Consider the following 16,443-nt stretch of genomic DNA (forward strand, 5'->3'; position numbering starts at 1 on the left):
GAATGAGATTTAGCAATGCTAAGACAGGATATGAGGGAAGGGAAAAAGGAGGAAAGGAAGGAGAGAAAGGGGGAAGGAAAAGAAGAAAGAAAAGAGAGAGGAAGGGAGGGAAGAAGCATCAATAGCAAGAATGAAGGTTTGAGGAGGACTGCCTTTTCATACAAATGCTTGTAGAAATTTCTACCAGTATTAGAAAAAATGTTTTTGATACCAGAATGTCAGATAAAAATTTTCATTGCTATATACTTAGAAATAAGACAAATTATGAGCACAAGTTTTTTTTTGTGACTTTTGTAGTATTATAAATGACCTATCATAAGAAAAATGCTAACTTCACAAAGCAATTTTCAGCTAGAATGCTTAATGCCTTTTCACTGGAAATACTAAATAAAACTATATTTTGCCTTTTAACCATCTGTTTGAATAGATAACACAGTCATTTAATCAAAGTTTTAATCTTACCCTGAAAAGTCAGCAGAATACTGTCCATAATCAAAGATATAGACTCTAGTAATTTGGCACACGGTGAGATATCCTAAAGCAAACACAAAACAGCATCTGAAAAGCAAATGAAAACTGGGTTAGTGAAACTAAGAGATTCATTTGGTAAGTCATTCATTTTCAAGTTATTTAATAACTAAATGATATGGCTTAGTAATTAAATATTCCTTGATTTACTCTACAAATAACTTGATTTAATAAATACCACCTCATTTACTTAATTATTGCCTTTATTCAATTTTTAAAAAAGACATCCATACATCAAATTGCACATTTTTAAGTCCTGATTACATGCATAACAATGTGATTTTTGGTACCTGGGTTTTTTTTTTTTTTTGGTATCAATTCTTGCTTACCAGAAAACCAAATTTACCATGAAAATACCTGGCTCAGCTATATGCTAACAATCCCGTAGCTTTGATATGAGCAATCCTTTGAAAACGTATTTTGAACTTTGAAATGCAGGCTGTCATGCATTCCCTTGTGACACACACTTGCATCAGGTAGTACTTACACATCACAGACGTATTTTAGTGTCTTCCAGAAACAATGTTTGAAATAGTATAAATAATAATGAAAACATAATATGGAAAAAATAATTTATATTTCAGTAAGACAATAGGAACCTAGAAACATACTATAAGATTTGGAACATTATATGAGATAAAAGCTGCAGTGCAAACTACTGGGTAGAGGTAGCTGGCTGGGGAAAGGATAATCCCTAGGGAGAGGTAGATCCCTGGGGAGAGGTATATCTCTGGGGAGAGGTTGATTGCTGGAAAAGTGGATTGCTGGGGACAGGTGCATTACTGAGGACAGGTGATTACTGGCGAGGTAGATTACTGGGGAGAGGGGGATTACTGGGGAGGTGGATTGCTGGGGACAGGTGGATTACTGGGGAGAGGTTCATTACTGGGGAGAGGTGCATTACTGGCCAACTTGGGTAGAAAGGAAGGTAGTTGTAGTATACCTTGATCTATGCTACAATGATTTTAAATGAATAGAAGATAAAATATAAAATCATACCAAATAGAACTATATTAAAATGTTCTCAAATTGGAGGACTTTCTATACATAAAACATCAAGGGGAAAACAATATATTTGTTTAAACTAAAATCGTAAGCTTGTCATGTAGGCAGCTCAGGTGGTTTTATGAAAACGTTCTTAAAAACTTTGAACAAAGGGTAAGGGAGGAAAGCTTCCTGATTCAAATGGTAAACCAAGTGAATATTTAAACAGTATACATGTGCAGATGTATTCAGAAAATGTAGGCAAACCAGAAGGAATCATTTCTAAATATCATGGGGAAGTCTGTATTTCCTAAGATGTTCACAACAGTATTCCCATGGTATAGGCTCTTCTGCACACTGACCTACTTCCCAAACAAGAAGAGCCTACTTCTACACACCCTTTGAATCCAGGCTGGCCTTCTAACTGTGCCAGTCATCAGGTTATTCCAAAGCAACAATTTGTTAATGTTAGGGGTGGCCTGGAAGTTGCTACTTCTTGCTTTCTGGAAGCTGATTGTCATGAAAGAAGTGTGACCTGAGACCACTGTATGGGGAAACTCTGAAGAACAAAGAGATTGTGTGTAGAGAGACAAAGACAGAGACAGTGCTGTGTGAGTAGTGCATACCAAGAAGCATCAGTCCTTCCATATGTTAGTGAAGAAACTGACATCTAAAGACCCACCAGAACCCTTTCTGAGCTCCTGAGCCACAAAATCATAAGCAAGATAACAACGCAGTATATCAGCCACTGTATTCTGATGTTGTGACATAACAGAACCCAAGCTGGTAACTCTATGTGAGGTGCTACTGTAACAAGCATTTTGGGTGCCAAAAACAGACTGCAGATTCAGGCACCATTTAACAGCAAACATACATAAGACCCCCAAGTAAGGGCTGGGAAGGTAGCTCAGTGGTAGAGTGCATGCCTTGCATGCATGAGGCCCTGGGTTCAATTCCTCAGCACCACATAAAAAGCGGGAAGTGGCGCTGTGGCTCAAATAATAGAGCACTAGCCTTGAGCTGAAGAGCTGAGGGACAGCACCCAGGCCCAGAGTTCAGGCCCCACAACTGGCAAAAAAAAAAAAAAAAAAGACCCCCAAGTAAAACTGCATGGCTGAGCCCAGGATACACACAGACCCTGACAATCAACTATTCTCTCAGGAAATCTGAGTATTAGGTCTGCCCAGGAAAAATGATCCCTTCCCTGTTTTCTGTTCATGTACATAGACCCCTTCCTGCTTTGTTCTCTCTGTGCAAAACTCCACATGGCCCTCCCTAGAAGTCCCCACCCAGCCCCTGTAATAGCCAGGTAACTGGGCTCTGGTCCCTGTGGGTCAGGGGGAGGTCCCCCAGGCTGGGAGCTCACTTCCTCATCTGCTCCGGTCACAACTCCTTCTCTCCCCTATATATTCTCTCCCTCTGCCATTAGTTCCTACTGAGTAAGGCCCTGTGGTTTGGCCCTCCCAATAAAATCTTTTCTGCCCGAACCCTGTGGTGATCTCCTTTTGTCAGCCCTTACATTGAGGTGATTTTCTTTGCTGCAACAGACTGGAATAATTCCTAATAAAAGTGAAGCACACTGAAACTGTTATTTATTTTAAAATAAGATATCCAAATCATTTTTAAATCAAGTTAAATAAAATCAAATTGCGCTGTCCCTGAGCTCTTCAGCTCAAGGTGAGCACTCTGGTTTTCGAATGGTTTATTGGAGATAAGAGTCTCACAGATCTCAGCCTCCTGAGTAGCTAGGATAACAGGGGTGAGCCACCGGCACCCGGCAGAAAAAGGATACTTAACATTAAACAATGCCTTCTCAGCCTTCAGGAATCAGTAAAGTAAGCAGATAAAAAGTGTTGAATGGAAAAGAGGTTTGCAACTAGAAACTCAAATAACATTAAAACCCACTCTCTTAAAGTTGATCCCTAACACTAGCATCATATGCCCAATCAAAATCCAACAATACTGTTGGTGGAGTCTAAGTACACAATTTTTTAACACCTAGAAAGTGAAATAAATATGATGAAGAAGACTTTCTCCATTCTGACAGATAGAAAACTATGTCAGGGGGACTTCAAAAATAGATCAAAAGATTAACCATATAGGAGGCAGTTCAAAATGGGAGGTTTATTATAACACTGACATATTATGTCAGTGAGAAGATGAATGAGGTTAAATGAGGTTAAAATCAGCTCTCACTTCAGACATAATTTTCCAGGTAACATCAGACATACATGTAAAAAATATCTAGTATTTAGTCAGTTTGGCACCAGTAGCTCACACTTGTAATCCTAGCTGCTAACTCAAGAGGCTGAGATTTGAGGATCACAGTTTGAAGCCAACCTGGGAAAGAAAGTTCATGAGATTCTTATCTCCAATTAAGCCCCCAAAAGCTGGAAGTAGAGTTCTGGTTCAAGTGGTAGAGTGCTACACTTACACAAAAGAAGCTCAAGGACAGCATCCAGGCCCCGAGTTCAAGCCCCAGAACCAGCAAGAAAAAAAAAAATCTAGTCAGATATCAAAAATGATACCATGAAGAATACAAGGAGAAACGATCTCCTCAAAATCCTGGAGTTGAGATAACCTCATAAGCACAAAAAAGTTACAAGTGCCTTCAAGATGAAGTCTGACAAATACTTATGACATAAACAGATACTTCAATATGACAAATGACAAAACAAAAACTTATATCAGAATTTACTACATATACTAAAAAAGAAAAATAATCCCAAACAGAAAATTACCCAATCAATAAGAATTATTGAATTCAAGTGAATTATGAATTCAAGTGGAAAGCAGATGAGAAAAATCAATGAACAAATTATGGAAAAAATTGTAACAGCCAATTCATTTAGAAAAATGAGATCTGGGCAAGGAATAACCAAGAGTGATAGGAGAAAGCAGATCAGAACGACAATATTTGTGTGTATACAACAGAAAAAGTTTAAAAGTAGACGATACCCATACTAGCCAGGGAACACAGATTGTCTCAAACATGGTGGGTAAAGCTGAAATTTTCAAAAGACTATATTGAGTGGGTGATTTTGCAATACACATTGGAATTTGCACATACTCTTTGAACTGCCCATTTTACTTTCTTTCATTTACTACTAATATGAAAAAGCCGTGGAATATAAAGACTAGTCTGGTTATGATAGAAATACTATACAATATTGTGTTGCTGAACTACAAAGCATTTCTTCCCAACTTTTTCCCAATTCATTCATGGCCTTCAGTTAGTATAGTAGCTTTCAAATGTACCACACTACAGAGAAAACACATCAAGATACAGACATAGGCAATGACTTTCTGAAGAACTACAACTACTCAGAAAATAGTAGCAAGAACTGACAAACAGGATTACATCAAATTTAAAAAGCTGCTGCACAGCAAAGGTAAAATTACTAGAATGAAGGGACAGCTTACAGAATGGGGGAAAAAAACCATAGCCAGCTATACATAGAACTGAGGACTGATATCCAAAACCTATAGTAAAACACTCAAAAGAGAATAAATAATCCAATCAGTAAGTGAACACATGAATAGAACAGACGTTTCTCAAAAGAAGTACAAATGGCCAATGAATTCATGAAACAAATGTTCAATATCTTTAACATCACAAAAGTGTAAATAAAAATTATAGTGTGGTATCATCCCAGTTGGAATGGTTATAGTAAGTGCTGGGAAAGATGGGTAAAGAAATGAGTATGTAACAAATGTACATGGAATCTAACTCCTTGTACAATGTTGGTAGGAATGGAAATTAGTCCACCCACTATGGAAATCAGTACAATGGTTCTTGAATGAACTATAAATAAAACTAATATGTGAATCCAGCTATACCACTCCTAGGTATGTATTAAAAATATAATTTGTCCTTCAATAGATATTTAAATTTTTAGTGGAGCACTGTTCACAACTGCCAAGTTATAAAATCAGCTAAGTGACCACCAACAGATGAGTAGATAAAGAAAATGTGATTTACAATAAACAGTGGAGTTTTACTTAGCTATAATGAATTAAATTATGTCACTTTCAGGAAAATGAAATTGAAGCTCACCATGTTAAGTAAAAAAAGCCAGACTCAGATAAATATCACACTTTTTTTTCTCATAGTTGGTATCTAGATTTTTTAAAAAGACAATACTAGGGGACTCTGTCTCTAATCCTAGCTACTATGGAGGCTTAGGTCTGATGATCACAGATCAAAGCCAGCCCAGGCATACAAATCCTCAACACTTGGCTCTAAGTAACTAGCAAAAATAGTCTGAAGGTATGGTTCATGTGGTAGAGCACTAGCCATTAGCTAAAAAAAAAAAATCTAGTAAAAGTGATGTGCATACACAAACACATTAGAAAAGGACTATTTGGGAAGAAAGGATTGGTGGAATGAGGGGTGATCAAAGTACATTATAGGCACATTTGAACATAAACAATGAAACAAATCCATTACAGTAAAGAAAAATATCAATATAAAAACATTAATATTAAAGAAAAATCCATTGTAAAAAACAATAAATCTTGTCATGGTAGAAGTCCTTACATGATTGAAATTGACAAACTAAAAATCTGACCATTTAACCAAGATTCTGAACGAGAGCCTGTAGACCAAATCTCACCCACTGTCTATTTTTGTCAATAAATTCTTCCTTGTCTAAATGATGCCCATTTGTGTGTGTGTAGTCTATGGATGCTTTTGCCTTACAGCTGCAGTAACAGTGAGGCCCTGGAGGCAGAAAATACATTCCATTGGCCCTGTATAGAAAAAGTTCCCTGACCTTAATTTAGAACTAAAGTGATGATAAAAACAGTAATAACGCACACGAAACTTTAAAGTGACACAACTGTAGCCATTATATTATAAATAGCAACAAGAAAACCAACAATCATTTCATTAACATAAACAAAAATATCAACCAGCTTTCATATTGAAACTGCATTAATTCCCCAATGACATTACTGAGTCAGACAGTACCTAAGCACTTGTAGTTGATTTCATCACATCACAGTTGAGATGCAACCAAAGTAGCTACAAAAATTTGGCAAAAGTCAAAAATTTTGTTGAAATCAACTGTGTACATGGAATTTACAATAGAGAAGTACATATTTTATTCATTTTAAAGTTAGGTACTACAAATCTACTAAGTTTACAAGTTTTATAATAAACATATATACCACTGACTCTCAGTTTTCTTGGGGGATTGATTACAGAATCCCCAGATACTCAAATCCATGTGTTCAAGTCCCTTATAGAAACTAGCACAGTATTTGTACATAACCCACTCATTCTCCTGTATACTGTAAATCAGTTCCACATTGCTTTTAATAACCTAACAATGCAAATGTTATGCAAATAATCATTATACTATATTACTTAGGGAACAATGACAAAGAAAGACAACATTTGTTCAGTACAGATGTAATGATTTTCAAGTACTTCCTATTCAGTTGGCTGGATCTACAGGTATTGAACTCACTGATAAGGAAGGCTGGCTGCTTATTTACATGGACATTTTCCCCAGAAAGTAGTTCGTTGTTAAACATTTACTGCCAAGCTGAAAAACCTCTATGGGTTCCTAAAATGTGGCTGAACCAAAATGTTCTGTAACTAGGAAATATACCCCAGATTTTCAAGACTAAGTATGAAAACAAAACAAAAAATACACTTTTTAAGTGATATTTTAGTTATACTACATAAATTATTAAAAATAACAATTGTTGGACTAGAAATGTGGCTCAAGTGGTAGAGCACCAGCTATGAGCAACAAATCCAAGTTCAAGCCCTTGTACCAACATATGCATGTGCACGCTTATATATTCACAAAAAAAAACACAAACAGAAATAAAAGAACAAGTGGTGAAATTACATCTGTCACATATTACTATTGCATGATGCTAGCTTTTCCTGAACAAAAGCAGTGAGTAGGGTGTGGAGCAAGACAGTGTGGCTTTCCACACTTCTGTCATGCTTTCATTTGGTCTTGCACATGGGTCTGATGGTTGCTGCAGTCATCATCCCCACATACGATGTAAGAAACAGGCTGAGGATGGCATAGCAGACAAGGAACATGTGTGTGTGTGTGTGTGTGTGTGTGTGTGTGTGTGTGTGTGTGTGTGTGTGTGTGTGTGTGTGTGTGTGTGTGTGTACGTGCGCGCGTGCATGAGCGTGTGTGTTGCTGGTGGTGTTGTTCTTACTGGGGACTGAGCTGCAGGACCTTACTACTTGAGCCAGGCTACAAACCATGTTGTTTTTTGTTGTTGTGAGTTTTCTTTTACTAACCTTGCCAGACTGTTCTTGAACTCATGATCCTTCTGCCTCTACTTCTTAAACAGCTAGGATTCCAGCTATTCACCATCATGCCTGGCAGGAACCTGCTTCTTTACTGACATTGTTGAACTCTAACACTAGCTCTGGACAACTGTAACACCAGAAAAAGTTGCAGGTGGTAAGTTTCTTTTCTATCGCCAACCAAAAGCCCTAGGTCTATAGGGAGGCATGTGAGGGAAAGCCTGTGATTTTTACATCAATAGAGTTTTTTATTTTGAAAATTTTAGATTTTTACATATGGTGAATTTTACATCACTAGTGCAAGTAGACATGAGACAAATATTTGTACAACACAATACTATGTTCAGTGCTAAGGTCAATGTGTAAGTCTCATTGAATGCCCTCAAATACAATAATGTACATGCAAATAAAACCCAGACAGACCTGAACTAGACTTGACTAACTGCCCTATCACTCTGTGTGCTCTCTCACACAGCAGGCAGCTGCCCGTGGACGCTCATTAGTGTGACGCCAGCGAGGAGCTGCCAGCCTCCTTGTACCTGACTGGCTTATGAGTCACATGACAGAACTGGGGAATAAAGCACAACACAGAGTGCTTGGGAAGCTTAGTGTGCTGCTGCCATGGGTGTAAGGGCCACAACCATGTGTAGCTCCAGAACAGAACATTTTTTTCTTATTCATTAAAAAACAAACGTTGAATCACTGCCTCCTTTCCAAAAGTGAAACTATATTGCAAATATCTATTCATTTAGGTATCAGAGTAGAAATTGCTCAGGGACTACTGGAATTAATGAACTAGAGAAGCTGACAAAACTGAAAAAATTATTCTCAAACAAGGAAAACATCCTTGAAAGGTTCAAAATTGTGTTAAGAAATAAAAAGCAAAACCTAACAAATGAATACTTGTTCTAATGTGCTGTACTCAAACTGTTAGTTTTCTGAAATTCTCAAGCTTAGATGTAAGTAACAACTCCATCATGTAACATGTGTGATCTTTAGAAAGTTACTCCCACCAGGTGCTGGTGGCTCACTCCTGTAATCCTAGCTACTCAGGAGGTGACAATCTGAGGGCTGAGATTCGAAGTCAGCCCAGGCAAGTCTATGAGACTCTTATCTCCAATTAATGACGTAAAACTTGGAAGTAGAGCTGTGGCTTAAAATAATAGAGTGTTAGCCTTGAGCAAAAAAACCCTCAGAAACAGCACCTAGGTTCTGAGTTCAAGCCCCATGACTGAAAAAAAAAAAGTTAGCTGGGCACAAGTGGCTCACACCTATAATCCTAGCTACTCAGGAGGCTGAGATCTGAGTATCACAGTTCAAAGCCAGCCTGGGCAGGAAAGTCTGTGAGACTCTTATTTCCATTTAACCATGGGAAAACCCAAAGTGGTGTTATGTCTCAAGCGGTAGAGCACTAGCCTTAAGCTGAAGAGATGAGGGACAGCGCCCAGGCCCAGAGTTCAAGCCCCACAACCAACCAAAAAAAAAAAAAAAAAAAGAAGTTACTCTCCATCTAAAGTCAGGTACACTTGCACAAAAGGTCTGAATATCTGAATACTAACTTAACTTTCTCCTTAATTGCCCCTTTCATCTATGCTTTCCAAGATTTTTGCTTATGTACTTTTGTTTCAAGTGTCTTTGTATATTCTTTGAAAGGGAAAATAGAGGAATTATATTATCTGATTTTAAGATTAAGGGTGGTAATGTCGTAAGATCAGAAAAATAGAAGCTTCTGCCTCACACTTCTGGGGGTTTCTACCTATGATCAACAGGCCTCACTGCTTCTGGCGTGTGGAGGAAAGCATCGGGACATAGTGGAAAACATATCTAGTAACTTGGAGGGGAGAAGGAGGGCTGGGTCCCCACGGCCCCTTTCACTAGGCCTCCACCTCCCAACACTGCTACTTAGGGAACCACGTCTTTAATACATGGCCTTTGGGACACATTTCAGATGCAAACCATAATAGCACCATGTATCTGTTCCTTTATTTCTGGGCTCTTTAGTTTAAAGAGGGACGACTTGGGAAGTATGCTAATATATACATATATAAATATATAATTATGGGAATATCACAGTGAAACTCATTGTTTTATGCAATTAGTATATGAAAGAAAAATCTACAAAACAAAACCTGTGTGGTACATCAACTGGTATTCCTACCCTGCAAGAGAGAACATTAAAGTTCTGAAGAAACTATCATGATTTGTGGTGTGCCTAAGATACACATATATTTACAATGTATGTGTGTGATTTTATACCTATATTACTACTACTATTATTATTATCATTATTATTATGTGATACTGAAGTTTAAGCTCAGGGCCTCAAACTCGCTTGGTTTAGAGCTCCATCACTTAAACCACACCTCTAGCCCAGTTTTTTTTTTTGTTTTGTTTTGTTTTTTGGAGATGGAGTTTCACAGATTTTTCTTCCTAGGCTGGCTTTGGACTGTAATCTTGCAGATAGATATTAACCTCCTGAGTAGCCAGAATTATAGTGTGAACCACTAGCACCTGGTTCAACTGAAATACTTTTATCCTATGCTTTTACAATTCTTCTTGTATATATTTATACAAGAAAAGGAAACATATCCACAAAAAAGACTCCTACAAGAATGCTGAAGAAGGTACGGCACAGGGTTCCACATGGCTAGACCTGTGTCCAGGGATATGAGGAAAATTAAAATGTCTTCAAACTTAAAAAAAAATGTTCTAGAAGTTTTATTCCTAAATGCCAAAACTGAAATAAACTAAATGTTCATTAATAGGATACATAAATTGTAGTATATTCACACAACAGTAGACTGTCCAACAACACAAGGAACAAATTTGATAAATACAATATGGATGCATTTTAAAAATACAATGCTAAAGGCACGGGGAGACTGGATACTCTATGATACAGTTGTATGAAATTCCAAACAGACAGAACTGTGACAGAAGAGAGCTGCTGGCTGCAGAGGACAGGTAGGTCAGCCACAAAGGTACACAAAGGGTCTTTCTGGCATCAGAAAAATGTCCTATTATCTAGATGTGGGCAGCAATTACATCGTTTTACATTTTTTTAACTCATGGGCTAGGTAACTTTATTTTGTTTTAGGTCAGCTATACTTAAGTAAAGATAACTAAAAAACAATCAACTATTTCGTATTTATTAAATTTTACAGAATCCCTTTGCAGAGTCTTTATTTGGGGATTCTGTAATTCCATTCACTTCTGGGAGGATTTTAACAGTCCTATGATTTTAAACACCTGATCATTAATGATAGCTCTCAGATCTGTCTTTCTAGCTTGGACATGTTTCCTAAACCAGTCATTTTACATTTCACCTTGGCATCTCAAACTTGCCAATGAGCAAAACAATAACTTGAACCTACCAAAACTTTTCCCCTCTCTCCTCGTAGTTTCTTCTACCTTAAACTGCTGTGCCTGAAATACTAACATCATTTTAAATCTATCTTAATGATCATCCAATCTCCACACCCAATTTCCAAATTAATCTTCATCTCTCATATCACATGCTACTCATACCAATATTCAAATCTATGTACCAAAAAATTCCCTAAATTGAGTAATCCCCCTGGAAGCAAATCCCCACTAGGAGCACTGTAGCAGGGACCTCCCTTTTACCCTGGTCTGCTGTTCACTACATACACACGTTACTCAAACTTGCTACCCACCACACACTCAGTGAAATCCAAGTTTAAGAATGCCCTAGAATAAATCTTTTCTTTTATCTTTATAGATAATTGGTATACATTTATGTAGACTTCAATTTTTATAACAATTAATAAATTCAGATTTACTAGAGAAACTCAGTACTCTGAGAAGCTTTACAACACACACAGCACCCCACCCGTCACTCAAGCAGACCACTGAAATTTCAGCAGTTTTCAGGAAGTACTGAAAAGCCATCTCAAGTTGTTTATGATTTCCAATCTGTGCTAGATTTGCTTCATTCTATTTTTAAGATAACTTTGGTTTCGTTTTATTGCTTCTTTTTTTATTTTTTTACTGTCAAGGTGATGTACGGAGGGGTTACAGTTACATAAGTAAGATCGTGAGTACATTTCTTTTTTTTTTTTTTGGGGGGGGGGTTGGTTGTGGGGCTTGAACTCTGGGCTTGGGCTCTGTCCCTGCGCTCTTCAGCTCAAGGCAAGTGCTCTACTGCTTGAGCCACAGCACCACTTCTGGCTTTCTAGTGGTTTATTGGAGATAAGAGTCTCACGGACTTTCCTGCCCGGGCTGGTTTTGAACCATGAGCCTCAGATCTCAGCCTCCTGAGTAGCTAGGATTACAGGCATGAGCCACCAGTGCCAGGCTAGTGAGTACATTTCTTGTTGTACTTGTTACCCCTCCTTCATGCTTCTTGCTGAACTATCCTGGGTCTCATCTGTTTCCTCCCTTTTCGTCCTTCTGTCTCTTTAGAACTGCTCAGTGGACACAGTAAACAGAAAAGAAAAGTTAAAATTGCTAGTGCCTTATAAAAACTTTAAGAGAAGGTTAAGTTTTATTCAACTTATTATGGTGAAACCTTACTCCTAACCTCTTGGCACACAAGCTTTATTGTAGTTAGCTAATTTTATACTCGGTAGTCTAATCTCTAAGTAAGTAACTCCAAATCTACATCTTAAGGGCAGTCCTCTCAAAATCCAGTCTAAAATTTCTATGCAGTTACACATTTCTATTTCTAGAAAATATTTAAAACTAAGTAAGTAAAACTATAGTTCATCCAATCTAGTTAGTCCTACTATATCTGTCTGTTTTGAGAAAAGGTCTTGCTCAAGCTGGTCTCAAACTTCATGGATCCACTGATTTTTTTTTTTTTGGGGTGGTCCGGTCATCAGGCCTGAACTCTGGGCCTGGGCACTGTCCCTCAGCTCTTCAGCTCAAGGCTAGCACTCTACCACTTGAGCCACAGCGCCACTTCCAGCTTTTTTCTTTTTGTTTATGTGGTGCTGAGGAATCGAACCCAGGGACTCAGGCATACAAGGCAAGTGCTCTACCACTGAGCCACCTTCCCAGCCCGATCCACTGATTGTCTAAGTTCAATCTTCCTTGTAAGCTTGGATACAGGCACATGCTACCACATGCTAGCTCCTTCCTCCCTCCCTCCATCTCTCCATTCTTTCCTTTCCTTCTTCTATTTCTTTTCCTTTTTTCTTTTCTTGTTTGTACCAAGGCTTCGTTTCAGGGAATTATACTCTCACTTGACTGGCTTGCTCACAGTCCTGCCACACTTCCAGTCCAGTATTTTGCTAGTTACTTGGAGTTGTAGTCTAGTAGATCTTTCTCCTGGTCTTGTGTTCAAACTGCAATTCTATGGGTCCTAGTAGCTAGGATTACAGGTATTAGCCATTTCTCCTGGGCTGAGTTCAAACTGCAATTCTATAGGTCTCAGTCTCCTGAGTAGCTAGGGTTGCAAGCATAAGCCAATAGCAATAACCATAAATACAGAATAGCAATAAATATAAGCTTCAAACTATGTAAATCAAAAAGCAGTAAATATTGTGGCAGTGGCAGTAAGGGGCAGAAAGGTATTATGGGAATATACTGGATTTAACCCCAAAAGTGGCACTGGATTGAAAAGTACTCAATAAATAAGTAACAGAATCTTTAAAACAGAATAATTATGCGACATATATGACAATAATTTGCTAAAATGGTAAATATGTACTATGCAAAATGTTTTACTCTAAAAATATGAACCATGTTACTAAAAATGTAATTAGTAGACATAAAAAGAATTTATTGACGTAGGAATGAATGAAATAAAAGAAACAAATTGAACATTCTGTTTCTGAGTATATCTCGAAATAGAATCTTTAGTAAAACCATCAAAGACTAAAAAGATGATTGCTTAAAATTATTTATTTCTTATTAAAAGCATTTGTGATTAATGAAGTTTGCCAGGTTCACTAATGATTCTGTGCAATATATCTGAGGGATTATTCTTTGATACTGTCTGAATGTGTCCTAAGCCTGCCTGCATGCATGCCGCTATTCGGAATCACCACCCCTAAAAAAGCTATCCTCTTCTGTATTTTTATGACAATCTCATATGCACAATTTTTACAATTCAAAGAGCACAACTTGGCACATCATGAAAACATGGTCAGCACCCACAAGTGGCCCATTCCCAAGTAGATCCATAAGACTGTCTCTATTAATAACCAACAAAAAAGCTATGCTGGAGGCATGGCCAGGTGGCAGAGAGTGCAGAAACAAGTGCAGGAAGATGGGACAGATTACCACAGGATCCTGTGTTTCCCACAGATTTGGTGAAAAACAGCAAGACACAATACAGGAAGAGGCTGCTGGGATTAAAAGCCTGAGTCTGGAATGCCCCTGTGTAGGGAAAGCTCAGGAGAGGAAAATTCCTAGAACAAAGTGACAGTAGATGGGGTGATGGTTGCACATCTACTGTAGCTCCATGAGCACTACCTGCAGCCCTTTTTACCTCCCAGATGGACACACAGACACACAATTTGTTCACAAACCATCTGTTCTTTGTATCTGCACAATAAAGAATAGCATGATGAACTGTGACCTATCTTTACCACTATAGGAGAAAATTTTTATTAAAGCATTTTTAAAATTACCTGCCTCTCTGCAGAACCTTCTTATATGATCATGTAAGCCAAGAGATAGACACATTAAACTTAGGTCTACCTGAAACAAATATAGTCCTATGGTAAAGACATATGAAGAAGCTGTACTTCAAGTCAGAAGTAATATATTTTTAGTAAGGAATACTTAAATTACTAAAAACTGAATGGAAAAGAACAGGAAAGCCTTTGCCTGCCATGGATTTTACCTCTAATAAGACACAAATAACTCGACTATAATTGAGAGTATGAGTACAAACCTAGGATTCATATTGAACCTTAGGCTCAGGAGGATACAAACTGGCTATTTTTAGAGAATGTGACAAAAATACTCTAACACAAGGTGGATAAACTCCAGCCCTAATACTAGCCATGGCCTTCTTCTTTTTAGTTTCTCCTCAATGTCACTGGGTCATAATTATACCCACTCCTCTGGGATCTGCCTTCTCTGTTCAATGCCAGAGCTGAAATCAAGCTCCAAACACTTACTACCTAGTTCTTTGTACAAAATGCATCAGCTATTGCATTAATATAGAGCATGATAGTTACTAGTCTTTATGCCTCATTCGTTTTAAATACTAGGTTCAAACTTAACCTACTAAATAAACTTGTATATATATATTTTTTTTTAGCAGAAAGGATTTTGGTTGCTTGGAGGAAGAAGGGAAGCAGTGTGGAAAAGAAACCTTTAATCAGATCCCTTAGGCTTTGTTAAACAAAGAAAGTATAGTATACATTTTAAATAACAGCTTTTTATTCTGAAGTACTGGAGATAGAAAAAATAAGAAACTAAAGGAAAAATTTCTATTACCTAAAAATCACTAGTTACCTTCTCAGGAAAAAAACTACAAACTTCCTCTTCTGCGCGTGTGCGCGCGCGCGTGTGTGTGTGTGTGTGTTGTGTGTGTGCGCTCGCTCACGCACAGTGAAGTATCACAGACACTGATGTTTTGGTCAAAACCAGAGTGCATGCAAAAATGGTCCCATGATATAGAGCTGAAAAACTCCTATATTCTTGAGACACTGCAGCCATAATAATGTCTAGTATGAGACTTCCTCGGTATTTGTGGTGCTTGCAGTGGTGCTTGTGTAAACAACCCTGCTGAGCTGCTAGTCACAGAAAGTCTAGCAACAGAATTATGTGTAGTACACAGTCCTACATAATGATAGTAAGGGATGAAGTTACCAACTTATACATGTTCAACACTATGCAGTTCAGCACTTCAAAGTGTACTCCTTCTTCTGTACACAAAAGCCTCTAAGCCTGCCAGTGACACTGGCAGTAGCACCATAGCTCTCCTGTTTTCAGTGCCACATCAAGTGACTGGCCTGTGAAGTACACGCTGCTTACAGAAACAATGCATTGCTCAGGAAGTATCCCAGCCATTAAAATACAGTCAGCATTCAGGAGGCTGAGTTATTAAATAGACTGAGTCTTTCACTATGAAGCACATATAGTCAGCTCCCTTCATCCAATGAAGATACAAAGACTACTAGTGCATGCCTAAAACCCTAGAAAGTAATATATATACACACATCATATTCTATATACATAAAATATTTTTCTATACATAAAAACACAACGCTTTTCTGTCTTAATTTTTTCAAGTTGAGGTATAATAGAAAAGCTAGTATAATTTTTCTCTCCTCCTCACACTTCCATAAAGATTTGTTCTCATCATATATCTTGGCAACCTCAGCACACAATTATTTTTCTTTCCTTATTAAGTAAAACCATTTTTACCTTTTCCTTAAAGTACACTATGGTTTCTCTTTGACATATCCAAACTGCCAGCATCATTCATTCTTATACTCTGGGCCATTACTTCAATTTGAGCTCAAGCCCCGCAATGCCACAACAGCCACTCTCTGACAACCAGAGCAGCCCTTAGGTGAGTGTCATGGGTAGCAAGGTGTAGACACTCTGGAGAAAGCCAATTCCACCATAGTGTGGAGACAGCATGGAACCAGACTGCACCATAGGATTCAGAATGGAGCACGAGTTCAGACAAGCAATGATTTTCGGAATTTGCCATTCAA

At 37.9% G+C, this 16,443-nt stretch overlaps 1 protein-coding gene across 1 annotated transcript in view; it reads right to left on the bottom strand.

The window, feature by feature from the left end:
- Window positions 1–16,443, bottom strand: part of Mboat2 (membrane bound O-acyltransferase domain containing 2) — a 118,674-nt gene that overhangs the window by 43,818 nt on the left and 58,413 nt on the right. Inside the window, exon 4 of the mRNA XM_070015230.1 lies at window positions 463–558. Coding sequence (XP_069871331.1) covers window positions 463–558 — 96 coding nt within the window. The remainder of the gene's footprint in view (window positions 1–462; window positions 559–16,443) is intronic.

The sequence above is a fragment of the Dipodomys merriami genome, unplaced genomic scaffold, assembly GCF_024711535.1.
Source record: "Dipodomys merriami isolate MVZ:Mamm:240054 unplaced genomic scaffold, mDipMer1.0.p SCAF_110, whole genome shotgun sequence".
In the NCBI taxonomy this organism is placed as follows: Eukaryota; Metazoa; Chordata; class Mammalia; order Rodentia; family Heteromyidae; genus Dipodomys; species Dipodomys merriami.